Source organism: Sturnira hondurensis, unplaced genomic scaffold (assembly GCF_014824575.4).
Source record: "Sturnira hondurensis isolate 20B ecotype Veracruz unplaced genomic scaffold, ASM1482457v3 Scaffold0008196, whole genome shotgun sequence".
Classification (NCBI taxonomy): Eukaryota; Metazoa; Chordata; class Mammalia; order Chiroptera; family Phyllostomidae; genus Sturnira; species Sturnira hondurensis.
In genome coordinates, this window is record NW_028080827.1 from 19,835,248 (window position 1) to 19,852,992 (window position 17,745).

Sequence of the window (17,745 nt, forward strand, 5' to 3'; positions counted from 1 at the left end):
ATGATGGTGGTGATAATGACTTCTACAACAAACACTAAGGCAAGGATGACAATAAATTTTACCGTGACAATTACAATCTTGTCTCTTAATACCGACAGTGCAGGTAATCTAGTGGCCAACTTTTCTTATATAAAATATTACCATATGGGACTGTCCTTAAATATTTGATAAACCCCCTATGTTATAAACTTCGACTTTGAGCAAACTGAACACAAACCTAAACCTCAACTCTTGGGTAGAGCTGTGATTGGTCCATGTATCCAGTAGACCCACCCAGTCATCTCACCCAGGACCTCAGATGCCCACTGTCGTCATGGAGACCCTCGCTTCCTTTTGAGCGAAATGCTGGCACTTCTCTCTGCACTGAGAGATCTCACAATGAGCGAATCTGGGCCCTCCCGCCACATCCTGTGCTCCTCGGGAGGCGCCACAGTTCCGCGGGACACGGGGCAGCAGCGGGGTGGGGGGAAATGGAAAGGCTCCCTGCTGATGCTAAGAAAGACCAGAAGGTTCTCCATACACGTGTATTGACAGCTTGTCCCCAAGTATCACAAACACAAAGCTGAGTGGCCTTCCCTACTTCCAGCTGTCGCCTGTTGTTGTGTGATAAATTTTGCCTTGCAGCAACTCAAGTGTCCATCCATAGACAAGGGAATGAAGAAGACACGGTACATATACACAGTAAAACATTGCCTGGCCGTGAAAAAGAATGAAGTTTTGCCATTTGCAACAGCATGGGTAGCCTGAGAAGGTCTTATACTAAGTAAAATATGTCAGACAGAGAAAGACAAATACCACACGATTTCACTTATGTGTGGAATCTAAAGAACAAGCAACAGAAACAAACTCATAGGTAACAGAGAACAAAGAAGTTTGCCAGATGGGAGGGTGTTGGGGGATTGGGTGAAAAAGGTGGAAGAATTGATAAGTACAAATTGGTAGTTACAAAACAGTTACGGAATGCAAAGTACAGCACAGGGAATTCGGTGAATAACAGCATAATAACTCTGTGTGGTACCAGGTGGGTGCTACAGTTATTGGGTAGAACACCTCATAAATGACATAATTGTCTGAACACTATGCTGTACACCTGAAACTAATAGAAAATAATATTGCATGTCACCTGTAATTAAGAAATACAACTTAAAAAAAGATTAATTATATTTTAAAAGGTAAAGTTTAAAGCCTAAAAAAAAATCACCTTGCAACATTGTCCTTAACACCCATTTTAGCTTATTTTACCTGTTCGAGAGACAAAGTGAAAGGTAGTTTGCTCCCAGGGGTGTCCAACCCACAGCCCGCGGGCCGCATGTGGCCCAGGATGGCTGTGAATGCAGCCCAACACAAAATTGTGAATTTACTTAAAACATTAAGAGTTTTTGTTGTGATTACATGTCGCAATGTATTTAATATGTGGCCCAAGACAACTCTTCTCCTTCCAGTGTGGCCCAGAGATGCCAAAGGGTTGGACACCCTGCTAGGCTCACCTACTTCTTCAAACAGCCCTGCACTGCCCCCTCCCTGCCGGTCATGCAGCACGGCTCCCTTTTCCATCGGTCGTATCCAAAGTGCTCTCTAGGCCAAGCAAGCTCATGTGCTTGGTGACTCCCACGTTCAGTAAATGCATTCTCCTCCTGCCTTCCACGAGCATCTTCATTCCAGCAGCCTGCCTGGCCTCTCTTTCCTGCCGGTACACCACTTCCCATCTTTCACAACATGTCTCACAACCCAGCTCCTCGTGTGGTACCCGGCTGAATCAATCCCACCCCCACCACTGCCTTCATGCCCCAGCGTCTCAGGGCTACAGTGTGCCATCGATGGCCAGAGCAATTATTAATGATAACACTAACAATATATTGAACTTCTATCAAGTGCCAGGCACTCTGGTGTGCATTTTACATGTAATATTCCTAATCCTCACACCCTGAGAAGCGGGAATTATCATCCCTACTTTATAGATGAGGACTGAGGCTAGGGTGACATGTTCAAGGTCACACAGTTACTAAGTGGCAAATCCAGGGTGCAGACCACGACAGGGTTCAAGCCACGCTGGCTGCCGAGCCCGCTCCCCCTCTCCCGGCAGAAACTCCCTGTGGTGCTGCACTGAATTGATGGTGACACGCTTTGCAAGTCGCTCCCTCCTCCTCAAGGACCATCGCCAAAGAAAATGTACGTTTCTCTTGTAGAGCGTCAATATGCTTGTTGAATTGAGTTGAACAGCTTAAAGCCAGAAAACCCATCTCCTATTTTTTTTAATATATTCCATCCGTGTGCTCAGCACATAAGGTAATCATTAAATGTTAATGACTAAGCGAAATGGAATAAAATCAGTGTTGTGGTAGCCATTTTTAAGCCTTAAGAGCTGCAGCGAGCAGGCCCAGCTGCGGCGCCGCAGCTGGGAGCGCCATATTGCCGTTGAGCCAGAAGGTGGATTCATGGGACGGGAACATTGAAAACAGACTCCACGAGAATGGTTCACTCAGTTTTCCAAACCACTTTCTACACGTAGCTACTGCTTTTTTCCTCCATAATAATTTCACAGTAATTAGCCTGCTAGGTGAAAAATCCCAGGCAAAAACAAAACAAAACAAACAACAACAACAAAAAAAAACCCTGACAGTCGGAGGAATTCAGAATAACCACTCGGTACTGGGCCGCAGTTGGAGGTGGTGTGGACAATGGGCAGTCGTTCCCATCTAGCTGGTCAACAGTGTCGGAGAACTGCCATCTAGATTTCTAGTTTGGGCTTTACCTTCCAGAATAAATGCCTTTGTTCTTGCCATTAGATTAATGAAACCCAGTCTCACATTCCAACACACATGGACATCAGCATGTGTACCCGGTGAGGAACAGTGTCTTAGGCTATCAGTCCGTTTCCTTTTACTTTCCTTGCTCATAGCCCGGAATTTTCTGCTTTTTGCCAAAACCTTACTATGTAGCTTTTTAACTTAATTAAATATATAGGCAATTACTGACACCATCTGTCTTCATAGAAAAAGCACAAGAAATGACACAAAAGACTGGAATTCTGAGGGAAACAGCGAGCAAACAAAACCTTCCAGCTCTACTATAGCAATATTTATCTTTAGGAGCCTTTATGTTATTTTATATCTTTTATGCTTGTCAGAAATAAGGAATTTGAGCTATACTTAAAATGTAGTGGCTTTGGTATGATTTTTTAAAAAGAAAATATCAAGTCATCCATCGCCTTTTCAGTAAAACAAAACCTTAAACACGCCGTTGAACATCTGCTACTAGTACAGTCTAAAACAGCACTTAAAATCCCTTAAAATCCCCGAAAACCTTTATAAAGTTACATGAATCTTTTCCATAAATGGAACTGTATACAATTTCTTTAAACATACATTTTACTTCCTTAAACATGAGCTCCAGTACGCTGCCTGTTGTTCCAAGCCCTTATAAACACATACACGAAACGCTTCCCTTCTTCAGGGAGTCGGTCTTCCCCATCAGGCCAAATTGCTAGTCCAATCGAGAGCACCTACCTGTCGAAGTCCGTTTTTAATTGTTTCCAGTTTTCCTTTTGAGACATTTCCACAAATGTCTCAGTATGTAAGTTATACCAAATCTACCCACTGAGACTTGATCAAGCAAAGCCAGGAACCAATATCAAATCCAAACCCAAATAAAAGGACAAAATTCACCTCCCATAAGGAGAACACAGGCAGGAAATACAAAGGAAAAGGGTGTGGAGAAAAAGGTCACAGTTGGCTCCAATAAGAGCGCAGACTTTCCTGAGGTTGGCACTGACCACCGCCGGGGGCGCCTGGATGGAAGCTCTTCTTCCCTGAACTGGAAAAACAGGTTTTGAGTTTTTGGACCCAGGCGGCAGCCACCAAATGCCCTACCTTCCTTAAATAGAAGTGCACAGGACAAGAGGGCATCTCAGTGGAGGCAAATATAAAGAAGACACTCTTCAGAGAAATAGCTATAAGCTTTCATACATATATATTAAAGACGTGTGGTATACCATACGTGTGGTATACCAAAGGATACGCTCTCTCAGATGTGAGCGGGGAGAAAACAATGTATTTTGAAACTTTTTATTCACTTGTTGATGAAGAAAATAATGAAATCCTTTCACAATTCTTTTCTATAAATGGCTTTGGGTGCTCTGTATAAAATGATTATCAAAGACAGGTAGAACGAGAACTAAGAATGTACACTTACCTGCTATGACTTGCGGGCCTTCTCCTGCGTTCTTTTGAGGAGGGCGGAAGAAAGGAAATATTCCCCTTAACGCCATTTCTTTCATCTGCTAGAATTGAACCTGGGGACGGATGGTACAGGAGGGCGTCAGCCGTGGGAGGCAGCTAGGGGGTGAGGCGCAGAGGAGCAGAGGCCTAGCAGCGCGGCACAGCCCACACCCACTCAGGTGAAGCTACGGTGGTTTTCTGCGGGCAGCCACTCAATTGCATTCTCCCAGGGCCCTAAAGCTCTCCCGTACATTTCTGGAAGGTACCAGGACTTTTATTGATCACAGAGGAACCTTGGCTTTTGCCTTCACTGAAAGGAAGTATTTCTTTGCCCTTATACAGCTCCTGTATTGTAGGCTCTCAAAGTGCTTTACAGACAAGGGGGAGTTGAGGCAGAAAGGTGTTAAGTGACTTGCCCAAAGTCCCACAGTAAATCACAGGCCTTCCTCAGCTTCAGACCGTTGAGCAACTGGTGGAGCTTCCAGGTGTGACTGCCAGCCTCACAAGGCTCACTCACATTCCACCTGGCAGCTGATTCCCTTCCCAGGTGAAGAGTAATCTCCAAGGTCAAGCTTGGGAGAGAAAACCCGGACTTCAGAGTCAGACGCAGCTGCATCCTAATCGAAACCCTGCCACTTAGCCGTGGAACTTGGGCACACTTCTGGGTCCTCTGAGCCTCCACTCCCACTTCTACAAAATGAGGGTGTTACTCTCTACCTCACAAGGCTGTCAGGGCACATAGGAAAATACCAGAGTGTTGTGTGCATAATAGGCCCTTAATATACATTAATTTTCCTTCCCCTTTCCCTCCACAAGTCTCCCACCTAGGGTCTGGCCTCCGGGCAGTCAAATCAGCAGCTTTCTAAATATTGCTGATATTTAGAAAAAAGAAAGCGTATTGGCTTCATTGGGTGCTGAATGTTTCAAATGCCAGAGTCCACAGACAATGAGGGCAAAGTCTTGGGGCCCAGATTTGTGTCTCAGATAACCAACTCCAAAAGGTTTCAGTACCGTAAACAGCCCTCTACCATCTGCAAAGGAGTCCGGATTGATTGGATTACAGGATTAACACCATGGGGATGAGGAAGTGTCCCTGTGGGGAGCAAGGGCTGGGGGCAGGGGCTCACAGCCAAAGAGCTGGAAGGAGCAACAGGAGGGAAGAAGTGGACATGCCCAAGACAGAGCTTTCTGTGCCGCGTGCCCACTGACCAGCCTGGCTGCCTTTCTGATGTGGCCGGGCCCAGCCTCCCTCAGTCCAGGGGCTGATATGAAATGAAAGCCTGTGCAGGGAAGTAGGGTGAAGTATAGCAGCTCTTAGAAAAGGGACACTGGGACACTGTGTCCTTGGGGCTCATTGAGTCTCTTTGGCAGGTGCCAGCCCATTAACCCTTTCGGCCCACGACTGCGTACTGGGCCCTGGGTATTAACCCTTGCTGGGCACTGGTGTGCTTTAGTGTAGGTAACAGGTATTTTTTACCCACATATGGAAATGCTTTTTTCAGGTATAGGCTTGAAGAATGACTAGAATAAATTCAGAGGGCAGCCCTGACTGGTGTGGCTCAGTGGGTTGGACATTGTCCCACAAACTGAATGGTCACCAGTTCAATCCCCGGTCAGGGCACAGGCCTGAGTTGGAGGCCAGGTCCGCAGTATGGGGTATGTGAGAGGCAACCAGTTAACATTTCTCTTGTACATCAATGTTTCTCTCCCTCTCTTTCTATCTCCTTTACCTTCTCCCTGAAGGTAAATAAACAAAACCTTAAAAAAAAAGAAAGAAAAAATTTCAAATTCAGAGGGCAGTTTGGAAGGTGGTGTATCACAGACTCCCTCATTTAGTCATTATTCACCCTTGAGTAGTACAAACAAGGGCCCATACAAATTGGGTAGGTGTCCTTCCAAAAGTGGGCCTCCAAGAAACTGGAATGTGTGTGAGTGTGTGTATAACACCTTTACTGAGATATCACAAGCCACAAAATTCACCCTGAAGTATACACCGCTGTGCTTTTCAGTATAGTCACAGAATCACACACCATCACCAGTATCTAATTTTAGACCATGTCCCTTACACACAAAAAGGTCTGACCCTGTTACGAATCATCCCCCACACGCTGTTCCCCAGCCAGGGGAAACCATTTTCTGTCTCCGTGGGTTTCCCTACTCTGAACATTTTACATAAAGGGGGCCACCCAGTAGGTGGTCTTCTGTGACTGGCTTCTTTCACCTAACATAATGTTTTCAAGGTTTAACATGCTGTAACATGAATCAATGTTCCGTTCCTTTTGACGGCTGAATCATATTCCATTGTGTGGCTAGCCCACATTTCTTTTACCTATTGATCAGTTGATGGACATTTGGGTTGCTTCCATTTTTTGACTATTATAATGTTATGAACATTCATGTAAAAGTTTTGTGTGTACATGTTTTCATTTTTCCTGGTTATATACCTAGGAGTAGAATTGAGGGTTACATGGTAGTTGAAAGTTGAACTTTTTGAGGAATTGCCAAAATCTGTTGTTTTTTAAAGTGGCTACACCATTGTACAATCTTACTATCAATGTACGAGGATTCCAGTTTCTTCATATCTTGGCAACACTTATTGCCGTCGTTTTTATTTCAGCCATCCTTGTGGTTTGAAGTGGGGTCTCTCCTGTCCATCTTTTCAAGGGAAACACTTTTTCATCCTGGGTTTTTTCATTGAATCACCCAACACAGATGGACCATGCACACTTACATGAGGCGGGAGCACCGTGCCAGACACTGTGCGAGACGCAGAGGCAAGTAAGAGAAGTCCCAGTTTGGGGTCTGATTCTCCTGTCTAGGAGTTTCTAAATGTAAGCAAACTTGGCTTGGACTTGAAATTGTGAGCTCTGAGCTCTGAGCTCTGCTCCTGACCAGGCCTCTTTCCTTCCTGAGCCTCATAGCCAGAGTGTGAGGGTCTAGACTAGAACAACTCCAAGGCCATAGCGCTGACATTCCATTTTTCTTGTGTACACACTCTGCAACACAGGTAGTTCTTCAAAAACACACACACACACACACACACACAGGTTACAGCATAAATAACATCCTTTTTTATTACAAAATCACAAGCATGTAACTCTGTAACACAACAATATCACACTCAAGCACACCATATGACATTTTGGATGAAATGTTCAAATTAAAACTATAAATTATTACACCCATATCCTACCAACTACACTCAAGCAGGCGTTCCTTCGGTTGGACCCTGTATATACATATATATGTATATCAGATATATTTATATGTATATATGACTTAACAGAGCTGCTGAGGAAACAGAAGGAAAGGTGAACACTGTGCCGACTCCTTGCACTGACAGGACTGGTGCAGTGTGCCCACCCCCACCAGCTTTGCACAGCAGTCTTCCACACCCACGAGGTCTAGGCCCAGGAACCCTCCCTGTTGGAACTACAGAACAAGAGCTTGTAAATTCACCAAAAGAGCCATTTAGAGATTATTTGTGGTAACTTTGAAGGATCACTTCTAAGCCAACATTCACCAGCCCTGACCTTTACAGCGTGAAAGTTAAAGAAGGAGGGTTTCTGCAGCGTGGGATTGGTACACTGAACCGCTGGATTGCCGTGGAAGGAGCGTATACAATCGCTGGTCCTGAAAACCTGCAGCAGGTTACAAAGGTCGGGTTTTCCTGGCCATTGTAGTTTAGTGCTTAATGTCAGAGTTTTTAAAAACAGGCTTCCCAAAATTCTTAATAAAAAAGAAATACTTAAAAATAAAAAGCGACTAATTCTGTACATTCAGAATAAAAATAATATCAGTTAGGCCATCAATCTTAAGAGTAATAGAGGGGGGAATGATAAGTTTACAGAGGAAGTAGGAGAAACTTGGAAAAGGAAGCCAAGAAGGCAAGGGTATATGAAAAGATTTGTGATTTTGTTTTTTTGCAACAGTGAAAAACAAAGGCAGCTGTTGATGATGGAGGTTTAATGTCAATATTCTCCATTTTGTATCCTCAAATTAATTTTGAACATAATTCCTGCAAATCCTGAAAAAATTCCCAAAGTCACAGGGAAACTTCTGGCACTACAAAGGAATCGGCCTATTAACGCTGGTAACTCGGCGTCATGGAAACGTTGGGCTTTGATCCCAGCTCTTCTCCTGATTGAGGGAAGCGAGCGAGTCAGTTCACCTCCCAGAGTCCTCAGCCATAAATGAGGACGAGGGGATGATGGAGGTCAATTTAGGTCTGCAGGACAGACTGTTTGAGACCTCTCCGAGCTCTGTTTTTGTTTGAGAGATTCTTTTGCCCTCCATCACATCAAATGCATTCAATGCGCTCTCATGGAATAAACATAACTGCATGAGAATCGTATTGTATTTCACTCACATGTCAATTTGGTTGATCTTTTCAAAACAGTGTTATTTTGCAGTTTTCTTATTTGGGAGCCAGTAATTTTTTGTTCTGAATGTTCTGAAACCCTCCCAGTCTTTTTGTTCAGAGTCCAAATATTTTGAAAGCCTTTGAAAATCATGGAGACCCCAGGCATAGCAGACCACTGGGCCCTGAGTGCTCAGTGGCGGGGCACGGGTGTTTTGTGCCTCTGGCCCTAGGACGCCAAAGGCCCAATATAAGGTGGTGTCCAGGGCTGATGGTGCAGAGAATGGTTGCTCTCTGTTGCTCAGACACAGCGTTGTGGAGCGGCGATTTAAATCGTGCCCAGAAGGGTAGGTGGGATTAATAAAAACAGAGGGGAAGGCACAAATCTCAACAGTTGAATCTCAACTGTTGACCAGGCCCAGACGACTGTCCCGGGCAGCGGCAACAGCAGTTCTTTGCCTCTCCGAGAGACGGGGCCATCCCAGCAGCTGCCACTAGGTGGCAACATGCCAAGAGGCTGCAATTCCCTCTGCCTATTGACTTCTTTACATAATTCCAACAATTCTTAACAAATCTCATCATCACATTAATATTTTATTAACTTAAAATTCTTGCAGTGCACTGTGCCACCTTCTTTAAAATGAAGTATCAGGTGCGTTATTTACCGCACTGGAGAGCTCAATTCTCCCTGGTGATTCAAAGACGAAAGTGAGCAAAGGTGTCATCAAGAAAGTATGTTCTCAGTGAAAGCCAGGGTTTCTGGGGCCTGTTTTTAAACAACATCTGAGAAGCGGTCACTGTGCTCCCAGCCTCTGAAAAGCAGGCAAGAGTGCTGAAGGCAAGAGCCAAGCAGGGGAATTCTCAGGCCTGCCCCAGATTCTGTTTCTGAAGTCACACAGGAAAGAAGACCAAAGAGATCTGTGAGTCTGCCCAACCCCGCAGTGCCAGTCTCACGCAGCGTCTCCTGTAGTCCCTGCTCCTCACAAAGCCTCAGAAACAAAGACTGTTAATAGACATGGAAACTGAAGCCCGGAGAGGAGAAGGAAGTTGAGATCAACGCGGACAGTGGAGGGCAAGGCCGACTCTCCCTCTGAAGCCCAGTGCTCTTCCCCCAGCGAGGCCACTTGCCTCCACCACGTCCCTTACCCTCTGGTACTACCATGTCAGTCCAGCCACCATCACCTTCCACCCAGATTCCCGAAACAGCCCCTAACTGGCTGACCTCCCTGGTTCCCTCCTTGACCCCTCCTGGTCTCATCTCCTCAGCACAACAAGAGCGACCTTTAAAAATATCAGTTAGATCACATTGGTTCTCTGCTCAACACTCCCCAATGGGCCTCCACAGTTGTAAGTGGGAAATAAGCCCTCGGCTCTGTTTGCAGCCAAACCAGTGAGGACAGAGGGAGCCTCGGCCCACCTGTGGCCGTGGCCACACCACCCAGCAAGCAGAGGAACAGGGCAGGTGGCCTGGCCTCTACAGTTTAGGCAGAACTATGGGGACCCACAGGTCAGATTGAGGGCTTGGTCTCACTCTAGAAAAAACAAACAGTCCGTTGGTAGACTTCGTGCCAGGTTGGGACTAGGAATAAAAACATGAACATGGTCAGAGAAGTGGCCTGTGCTTCCCCCGGCCAAACCAAGCACTGAGGAGGGCGGGCTGCGCTGCACACCCTGCAGTCGGCCGCTGCCTCTGCGGTGTGACATCTTAGTGAGGCATCTCTTGGTTGCCTTTGTTTGCGAATCGGTGCCTTAAAAAATTCTCCACAAGTGAGAAATGTTCACAATTCCCTGTTTAACCTCCTGGATGCGCCCAGAGGCAACTGAGGAAAGGTCCACCAGCACTATTATCCCCAGTGATTCATCGAGGACGGTGTGGGCTAAAGAGGCTACTTGCTCAGGATCACAGCTCTTTGTCCCAGACCCTGGTGCCTTTAGCAAGTCACTCGCCCTTCTGGAGCCTCGTTCTTCCTCTTATCCAAATGAGGAGGATGAGGAGAAGGCAATTGGAGAGGAGGAAAGAAAGCCTAGAGATGGGTCTGCAAAACATCTATAGATTCTTTTATTTTTTTCTCGAGAGGGGAATAGAGTGGGAGAGACAGGGATAGAAACATCCATGTGAGAGAGAAATAGCCATCAGTTGCCTCTCACAAGCCCCCCACTGGGGGCCCAGCCCACAAGCCAGGCATGTGCCCAGACTGGGAATCGAACTGGTGACCTTTCAGTTCACAGGCCAATATTCAACCCACTGAGCCACACCAGCCAGGGCCATCTACAGATTCTTAAAGCTCTGAAATTCTGTAAGTCTCCAATGAATGTCATTCGATCTATAAATTAGTCTCTCAATCCCATACCCGCCCTGACGCCCATAAGAGAAGGTTGGCAAGACGAAACTCTCTGCTATAGAACTTTATTTGCACTTGGAGTGAGTCACAAAATATAGGCCTCCACGCATCTGCCCACATCTGCAAGCTCTGCCTCTCATCCATCCTGCCTGTCACGGGAAAGAGGCAGAAGCAGCAGGGGTGCGCCAGCAGCCTCCACCTGTCTGGAATACCTAAGGCCAAAAGGGCTCCATACTGGGCCTCTTGGCCACACCTTCCCATGCAGAAGCAAGCTATTAGCGTTTCATTCCAAAGCTTGTGGTCCAAACAGGGCCCAGAGCCTGGGAACAGAACAATTCTGGGCAAGTTTGCCTCTGCCTGGCTCTGAAAAAGCGATGAGGCTGCTGCAGTGTCTTGGATTTGCCTTCTGCCCCGTGTTCTGCCCAGTGTTCTGCCCACCCTACCCCAGGTATCCCCAGGCAGCTGCAGTGAGTGCCGTGTCCTATGCAGAGCCAGTGGGGTCGGTGGAGGGCTGGGCGGCTGCAGCACTGCTCCCCGCCCACTCCCCCGCCTGCCCCCTCCTGGCCCCGCCCCTGCTGAAGAATCCAGCAGATCAATCCAACATAAATAGAATGTAAACCACATGTGTCATTTTTATTTTCTGTAGCCCGTTTAAAAAGTGAGGAACATAATGTTAATGTGTATTATTTCATCAAACATAGCCAACATATTATCATTGAACATATAAGCAGTATAAAATATTATATCTGAGATATTTCATTTTTTATCTCCCTCATCTTCAAAATCTGATGCGTAATTTACATCTACAACACATCTCAGTGTGAACCAGCTGTATTCCAAGTACTAAATCGCCACGAGGGGCTACTGGTTACCAGGTTACGTAGTGCTGATCTGGAATAGACAAGAAGGTCCATGTGATTGCACTTGTCATAATATTGCTACAATTAACGATAGACTGTTAACCTTTTGTTAGAAGCTCAACTAGTCTTCTCTATGCACAGTATTATTTTTGGAAAGTTGAAGTCACATTGCCCGTACGACTTTATATCCTTCTCTTGCAGTTTTGTGGTATCTTCCCACATCATCAAAAGTCATTCACGATCATTACCTTTAGTAACAGTACCCTAGACCATCCCATCACTTGACTGTGGCGTAACCCTCTTAGCCAATACCAAAGGCTGGAGGGCTGCAGTTTTTCAACATCACAAGTAACGCTGAGATGAGTATTTTTATGTTGCTTATGCTTCTTACGGCCTTGATGTAAGTCTCTCTGGTATTCTAGCCATTTTTAACAAAATGATTTTTGAATATCACCAATCAATCAAACTATCAACAAGTGATTTATGACTGGGTGCTGAAACACCTGGGTCTCCCACCCGCACCTTCGCTCCCCGGCTCTGTAACCTAGGGCAAATCTCTTCACTTCTCATCCCAGAGTTGCCCCATTTACAAAGTAAACTGATTGTATTAGATGATTTTTAAGGGTCTTTCCAGCTCTTAACCCTCCTCGATGCTTCTTCTCACCCCCACATCTAATCAATTAACCTGTCAAGCTAGTCATTATAAGTCCTGCAAGTCATATCAAAGCACCCTTCTGAACATTTAAAAATCCATCCACTTCTCTGCATCCACACTCACAGGGCCTTTGTACAGGCTGCCCTCGTCACTCACTGGGACTGTGATGGGCATGTCCGGTGCAGAGGGAGGATAGGCGCCAAGCCACAGGTGGCGAACACAAGGCCCTCGGGCCGAATATGTCCTTCCACCTTGTTTGATCCCACCCAGCACCTGGTCTCTACCCGGAGCAGTGCCGAGCTTCTCACCCCTAGTTAAGGAGTACTTACACTTACACAGTCCTGAAATTACATTCAGCCCTTTGAAGGCAACCAGGAGGTTGATGTGGCCCCCAGTGAAAATGAGTTTGACACCCTTGCTCTAAAGTGAAACTTGAAGTCCAAGGTCGAGAACAGGATTAGTGAGATGCGTGTGAAAGCCTGGGGCTGCCGCAGAGGAGATGCTCAGTGAATCTGAAACCAGCTTCAGGAGACCCGCCCTGCTCCTGACAATTGCCCAGAGTTCACAGTGAGGTCTGAGCCTTTCCCTGGCCAGACGCTGGGTGCTGTGGGAAGACAAAGACTCGGCAGCTTTCCCAAAGGGGCTGCCAGTCTAGAGGGGGAGATAGGAACCCCTGTACACAAAATAAGCATGCCTCAGGCAGTGTCTGCGATGGAAAAACCAGATGGAGACAGAAAATTATCTGAGCAATTCAGGCAAGCCTGCTGTTGAGGAAAAGCCTTAAAGAAATGTGTTCTATTTCCTTTGTGAACCAAGGGGCTAGGGCAGCCTGGGAAAGCAAATGTATGTGGCTCCAGAAGACCAGAGCTCTGGCCTGCGCCCTATAATCTTAGGCAAAACCCCAAACTGCTTTTCAATCTCAGCATCATCGGTGGAGACAGAGTAATACCAATCTTGCCCAAACCTAACCACTTACTAGACTGAGTTGACTTGAGGTTGGACACCATGATTCTGAATGGGGAGAACAGGTTACCTGGGGCAACCTAATAGCTCCAGAGGCCAGGGAGAATGTGTCTCCTAAGGTCCTACTGCTCTTAAACATTCAATAACCACAAGTAATATTTGTATCAAACTTTGTCGTGGGATAGGCAATTTTATGTGCCTTTATTTTACTTTGTTTTTGAAATCCCATAGGTACCATCATTTGCTCCTTTCCCACTGAAGGCTACAGAGATGGAGAGAGCTTAAATAAGTCCCTCAAGTTTGCACGATCGGTGAGGGCCAGGCACAGAGACCCCTTGGTTCTCACGCTTTCTCCCACGTGGTACTACCGTGGCATTAAAATCCTTACCACCAAAACATTCCTATCATTAACATAAACAAGAATCGGGCTTGTTAGAGTCATGTCCCTGTGGTCAAGGACCCTGAAATATCAGGATCGAGGGTCTGAAAGAAATGGCTAACACAGTGAGAATAGCAAGCTCCCTCTTATTAAGGAAAAGTAGCTGTCCCCGTCTGATTTACATTCCCTGCCATCCAGCAGGAAATATCTAAGTTGACAAATAGGATATTTACAACTGCAGCAGATACTTGGCAGTTAGTTTTTAACAATTGTTGCGAATGTAATTTATTTGCTATTATAAAAGGGCATTGCTGTGCGGATATGACTCCTGAAATTAGCTTCAGTTTAGCAAGGGGCCTTGACAGCTTGACCTCTTAATATCCTTATAATGATGCCATTTGCATTCAATGCTTACTCAAGTCACTCGCTGCTAGATTTGTTTGAGAGGAGTCCACTCTAGGGCAGATGTATTATGTATTTTAACATACCGAGTTGGTGAGCGGGGCACGTGTAGGCCTTCTAAGGAAAAAAATGTTTAATCAAGTCTTCATGAAAATGTGTTCCTTTCCAACTTCCTACAGTGAAAATGCATTACTGCTAATTGCAGCCTACTCCAGAAATACCATACTTCATGTTTTCTCCACAAGACACTTCCATGGCACGGCTTATATTAAACGAGAACATGTTTTAATCCTCTGCAGCTCTAACTTTTCATTTGACGGGGAAACTGGTCCAGGGCAAGCACTGGCTGGACTGAGATCGATGCTATCCCCTCCAGCAGACCCGGGTTCAAATCCCAGCACCACCACTCCCTAGCTTGTGGACTTGGGCATCTCTCTGCACCTGTTTCCTTATCTCTGCCCCAGGGATGTTATTCTTTAGGGTATTATAAGTATCTCAGGTGTCAGTAAGGCACCTAGCACACTGTAGGTACTTGGTACATGGGAGTCCACCCTGTGTGTGATGCTTTTCAAAGCTCAGATGCCACCTTCTCCACGAGGCCACCCTGACTTCAGCAGACAGACTTGGTCTGTCTTTCCTTCCTGCTCCCATAGTACTTTGTCCCATCCTTTTATTACAACGTGCATTGCACTGTGTTGTAATCCATTGGACACACAAGTCTCTGTGTTCCCTTTCTTGATCACAGAATGTCGTCTGCCACCGTGGACACTCCAATGACTGAGCACTGAGTGGAGGAAGACCCTATGGTGGGAGGTGACAGGGGCAATGCAGGACGTCCTGCCACAGCGTCAGGGGGGGAGGTGGCGTGCGGCCCACTTTGGTCATCTCTGGTGTAGCACAGAGTGTATGCTCGGTGAATATCTTTAATTGCTGAAGGAATTAAAGGACAGCACTGGTGGTAGCTTATACAATAGCAGCATATAGATTACATACATCTATGGTCAAAGACTCTTTGTTTTTACTGCGTGACAGTATTCTCCCAGTAATCCTGTGATTCCGCTTGTGTGGGTGTCACCACTGGTTCCCAGTCAAGGACACTGGGACATGCTGGGGTAGCGAAGTGACTTTCCTGTGCGCTCATAGTAAAGCAGCGGTGGGGCTAAGACTTACATGCCAACCTCAAGCTTCCTTTAAGTATCATATTGGAAATCCCCGAGGGGCCAGCTGCCTTTTCTGAAATCAGGGCAAACCTCCCTTTTCTCATATTTGCCCACTCTTCCCCCTCTGTTTGCTCTAACTCTGCTTCCCCATCCTCGGAAGCTTCTGTCCAGTCCCATTTCTCAGTAGAAAACATTGCACTGACCCTCTTAGAAATGGCAAACCACAGGCAGAAAGCTCCAGGTCCACAGGAGCATGTCGCAGTGGGGCATCTCCAGCAGGTTACCTTGGCCAGGTGTTTCCACTTGTGTAACTTCCCACGAGAACCTTGGATCTTCTGGTTACAGTCAGACTGGAGGCTCCAGCCCTCTCCGGCAGGAAGTAGAACGGAAGCAAAAACAGCCACTCTGTGCAGTCACATGTCCACTGGTTCAGCTGGGGCTGATGCAGGCTGGGCTGGGCAGGGTGGGTGTGACTTTCTCCCACCAGAGGCTAACCTCGCCCACGCTCGCGTTTTAATCAGGTGTGGGCAACAGACCTTGACCTCTCCTACAGTAACCAGCTGGCCCTGACTCAACTCACCTTGTACCTGACCGATGGCCATCTGGACTGCAGTTCTGGCATCCTCACGGTGCCCCGCCCGGTTCTCGAGAAAGAGAGGAACGTGAGCCATCAGGACGCCCTGCCGGTGCCGGTAAGCAGCAGAGGTTTCCCAGCTCTCCCCGAGTTCAGCCGCACTCGGCTGCTGCTCACCGGGTTTGGCGGGGCCAGGTGCTTTCAGGTTAGAGAGAGGAAAGAACCTGGGGCAAGTCAACCTCTTAGAAGTGGCCTTTTGGAGTACAAACGCATTGGTCCATGGAGAGGGGCGCGGCCTTCCAGAAAGAGGGAGACCTAGGTTGAAGGGCGCGAGAGCAGGGGGTTTCAGGGGCGCATCTGCTTGGCGTTTCCCTCAGTTCTCTTCTCAGCTCACGTCCCCGGGCAAGCGCATCTACACCCGCTGCTTCAATTCCCAGCAACTTCTCACAAAACCCATGTTTTTCTAGCCCCCATTTTTTTTGAGCTTCAGACTCCTAAGCCTGATATTTTACAGAATTTCTCTATGAAGTCCTCAGGGTCAAACTACCCAAAACCTCATTCGTTGTCTCCCTTCCTGTACTTCTTCTTGATGGGTCAGGCCAGAGGCTGACTGGACCCCCTGCCCCCAGTCAGCAGCCAGCTCATGATGCTAAACTGCCTCAACTCCTCAACTCTGACCCCTCCCCTCCCTCCATGAACAAACTGCCTTAGTTTGGGTTTTCATTGCCTCACACCACCATTGTAACAACTCCTCGCTAAGGTCCCAGGCCTCCTGTCTCTCCTTCAGCCCAAACACACACACAGTCAGGTGGCCAAGGTGAGATGCAAATCTGAGCATGTGGCTCCCATACCTGTGATTGAAAAATGACTCCTCTCATCTTCAGAAAAATCCCAACTCCCCGGCTGGGTCAGTGAGGCCGCGAACAATCTGCCTCTTCCCACCACCCCGCTTGCCCATCTCACCATCAGCCCAGAGCTAGGATGGCTGAGGTTCACCAACCTCAGAACCCGGGGTAGCAAAGGCTGGATCTCTGTGGGGACAGTGGGCTGGGTGAGCCATGGGGAAGGAGAACAAAGGCCTCTCGTGCGCAGACAGGATAGGAGAGTGGACGGACTCTCTGGCCACAGCTGCTCTGACATCTGCCAGAGGGTTCCTCCTGCCTCTGCAATAGTGGGCATCATACCCTTTTTGCAAATGAAACTCTCCTGGAGATCCAAATACTTCAAACAGATAAGAGAGGAATTCCAGTGATGGATAGGACCCCACACTGGTGCCTTGGAGGGGCCTTTTCACAGCAGCCTCCCCTGCCTTTGCCCCGAGCCTCTTTGGGCCCAGGAGGTGCCTCTGGGTTTAAAGAGCCCTTGTTTGACAGTCCCCCCAGGGCCTCTGCCGGCACCTCCCTGGGCGGGAACTCAGTGTGCCCTTGGAAGGGAGGCTTGGAGGGTGCCAGATGTCTCAGGGGACTTAGGCAGTAGCCTTTTTCTCCTCCTCAATCCACTGGTCCCGAGAGGTGACCTTGTTCACAGGAATCCCCTGATCTTTTTGCTTATTAAGAAGGGAAGTAGAGTGGGACTGGAGAGGAGAAACAGACTGTTTTTAATTAGCCCCCAGGACCCTCTGAGAATCTCAGAGGTCCAACTGAACCCGTGACCTCCATCCTCACCGAGGGGACCTACAGGACCCTGAGTTCAATTCCCAGCTGAAGGGAGAAACAGCAGGAAAACGTGGGTCCTCCTGACTTAGCGAACCTGACTCCATGGCATTCCTGACATGAAGCGGGAAGCTGAGTTAGTATTCAGCAGGGGACATGCAAAGACAGTTTGCTGCGTTTT

The 17,745-nt window shown here is 47.3% G+C and overlaps 1 protein-coding gene across 2 annotated transcripts in view; it reads left to right on the forward strand.

Moving 5' to 3' along the window:
- IQCH (IQ motif containing H) overlaps window positions 1-17,745 on the forward strand; it is a 187,126-nt gene that overhangs the window by 144,790 nt on the left and 24,591 nt on the right. For both annotated transcript variants that reach the window (XM_037054202.1, XM_037054203.1), the window contains one exon: window positions 15,860-16,030. In XM_037054202.1, coding sequence (XP_036910097.1) covers window positions 15,860-16,030 — 171 coding nt within the window. The remainder of the gene's footprint in view (window positions 1-15,859; window positions 16,031-17,745) is intronic.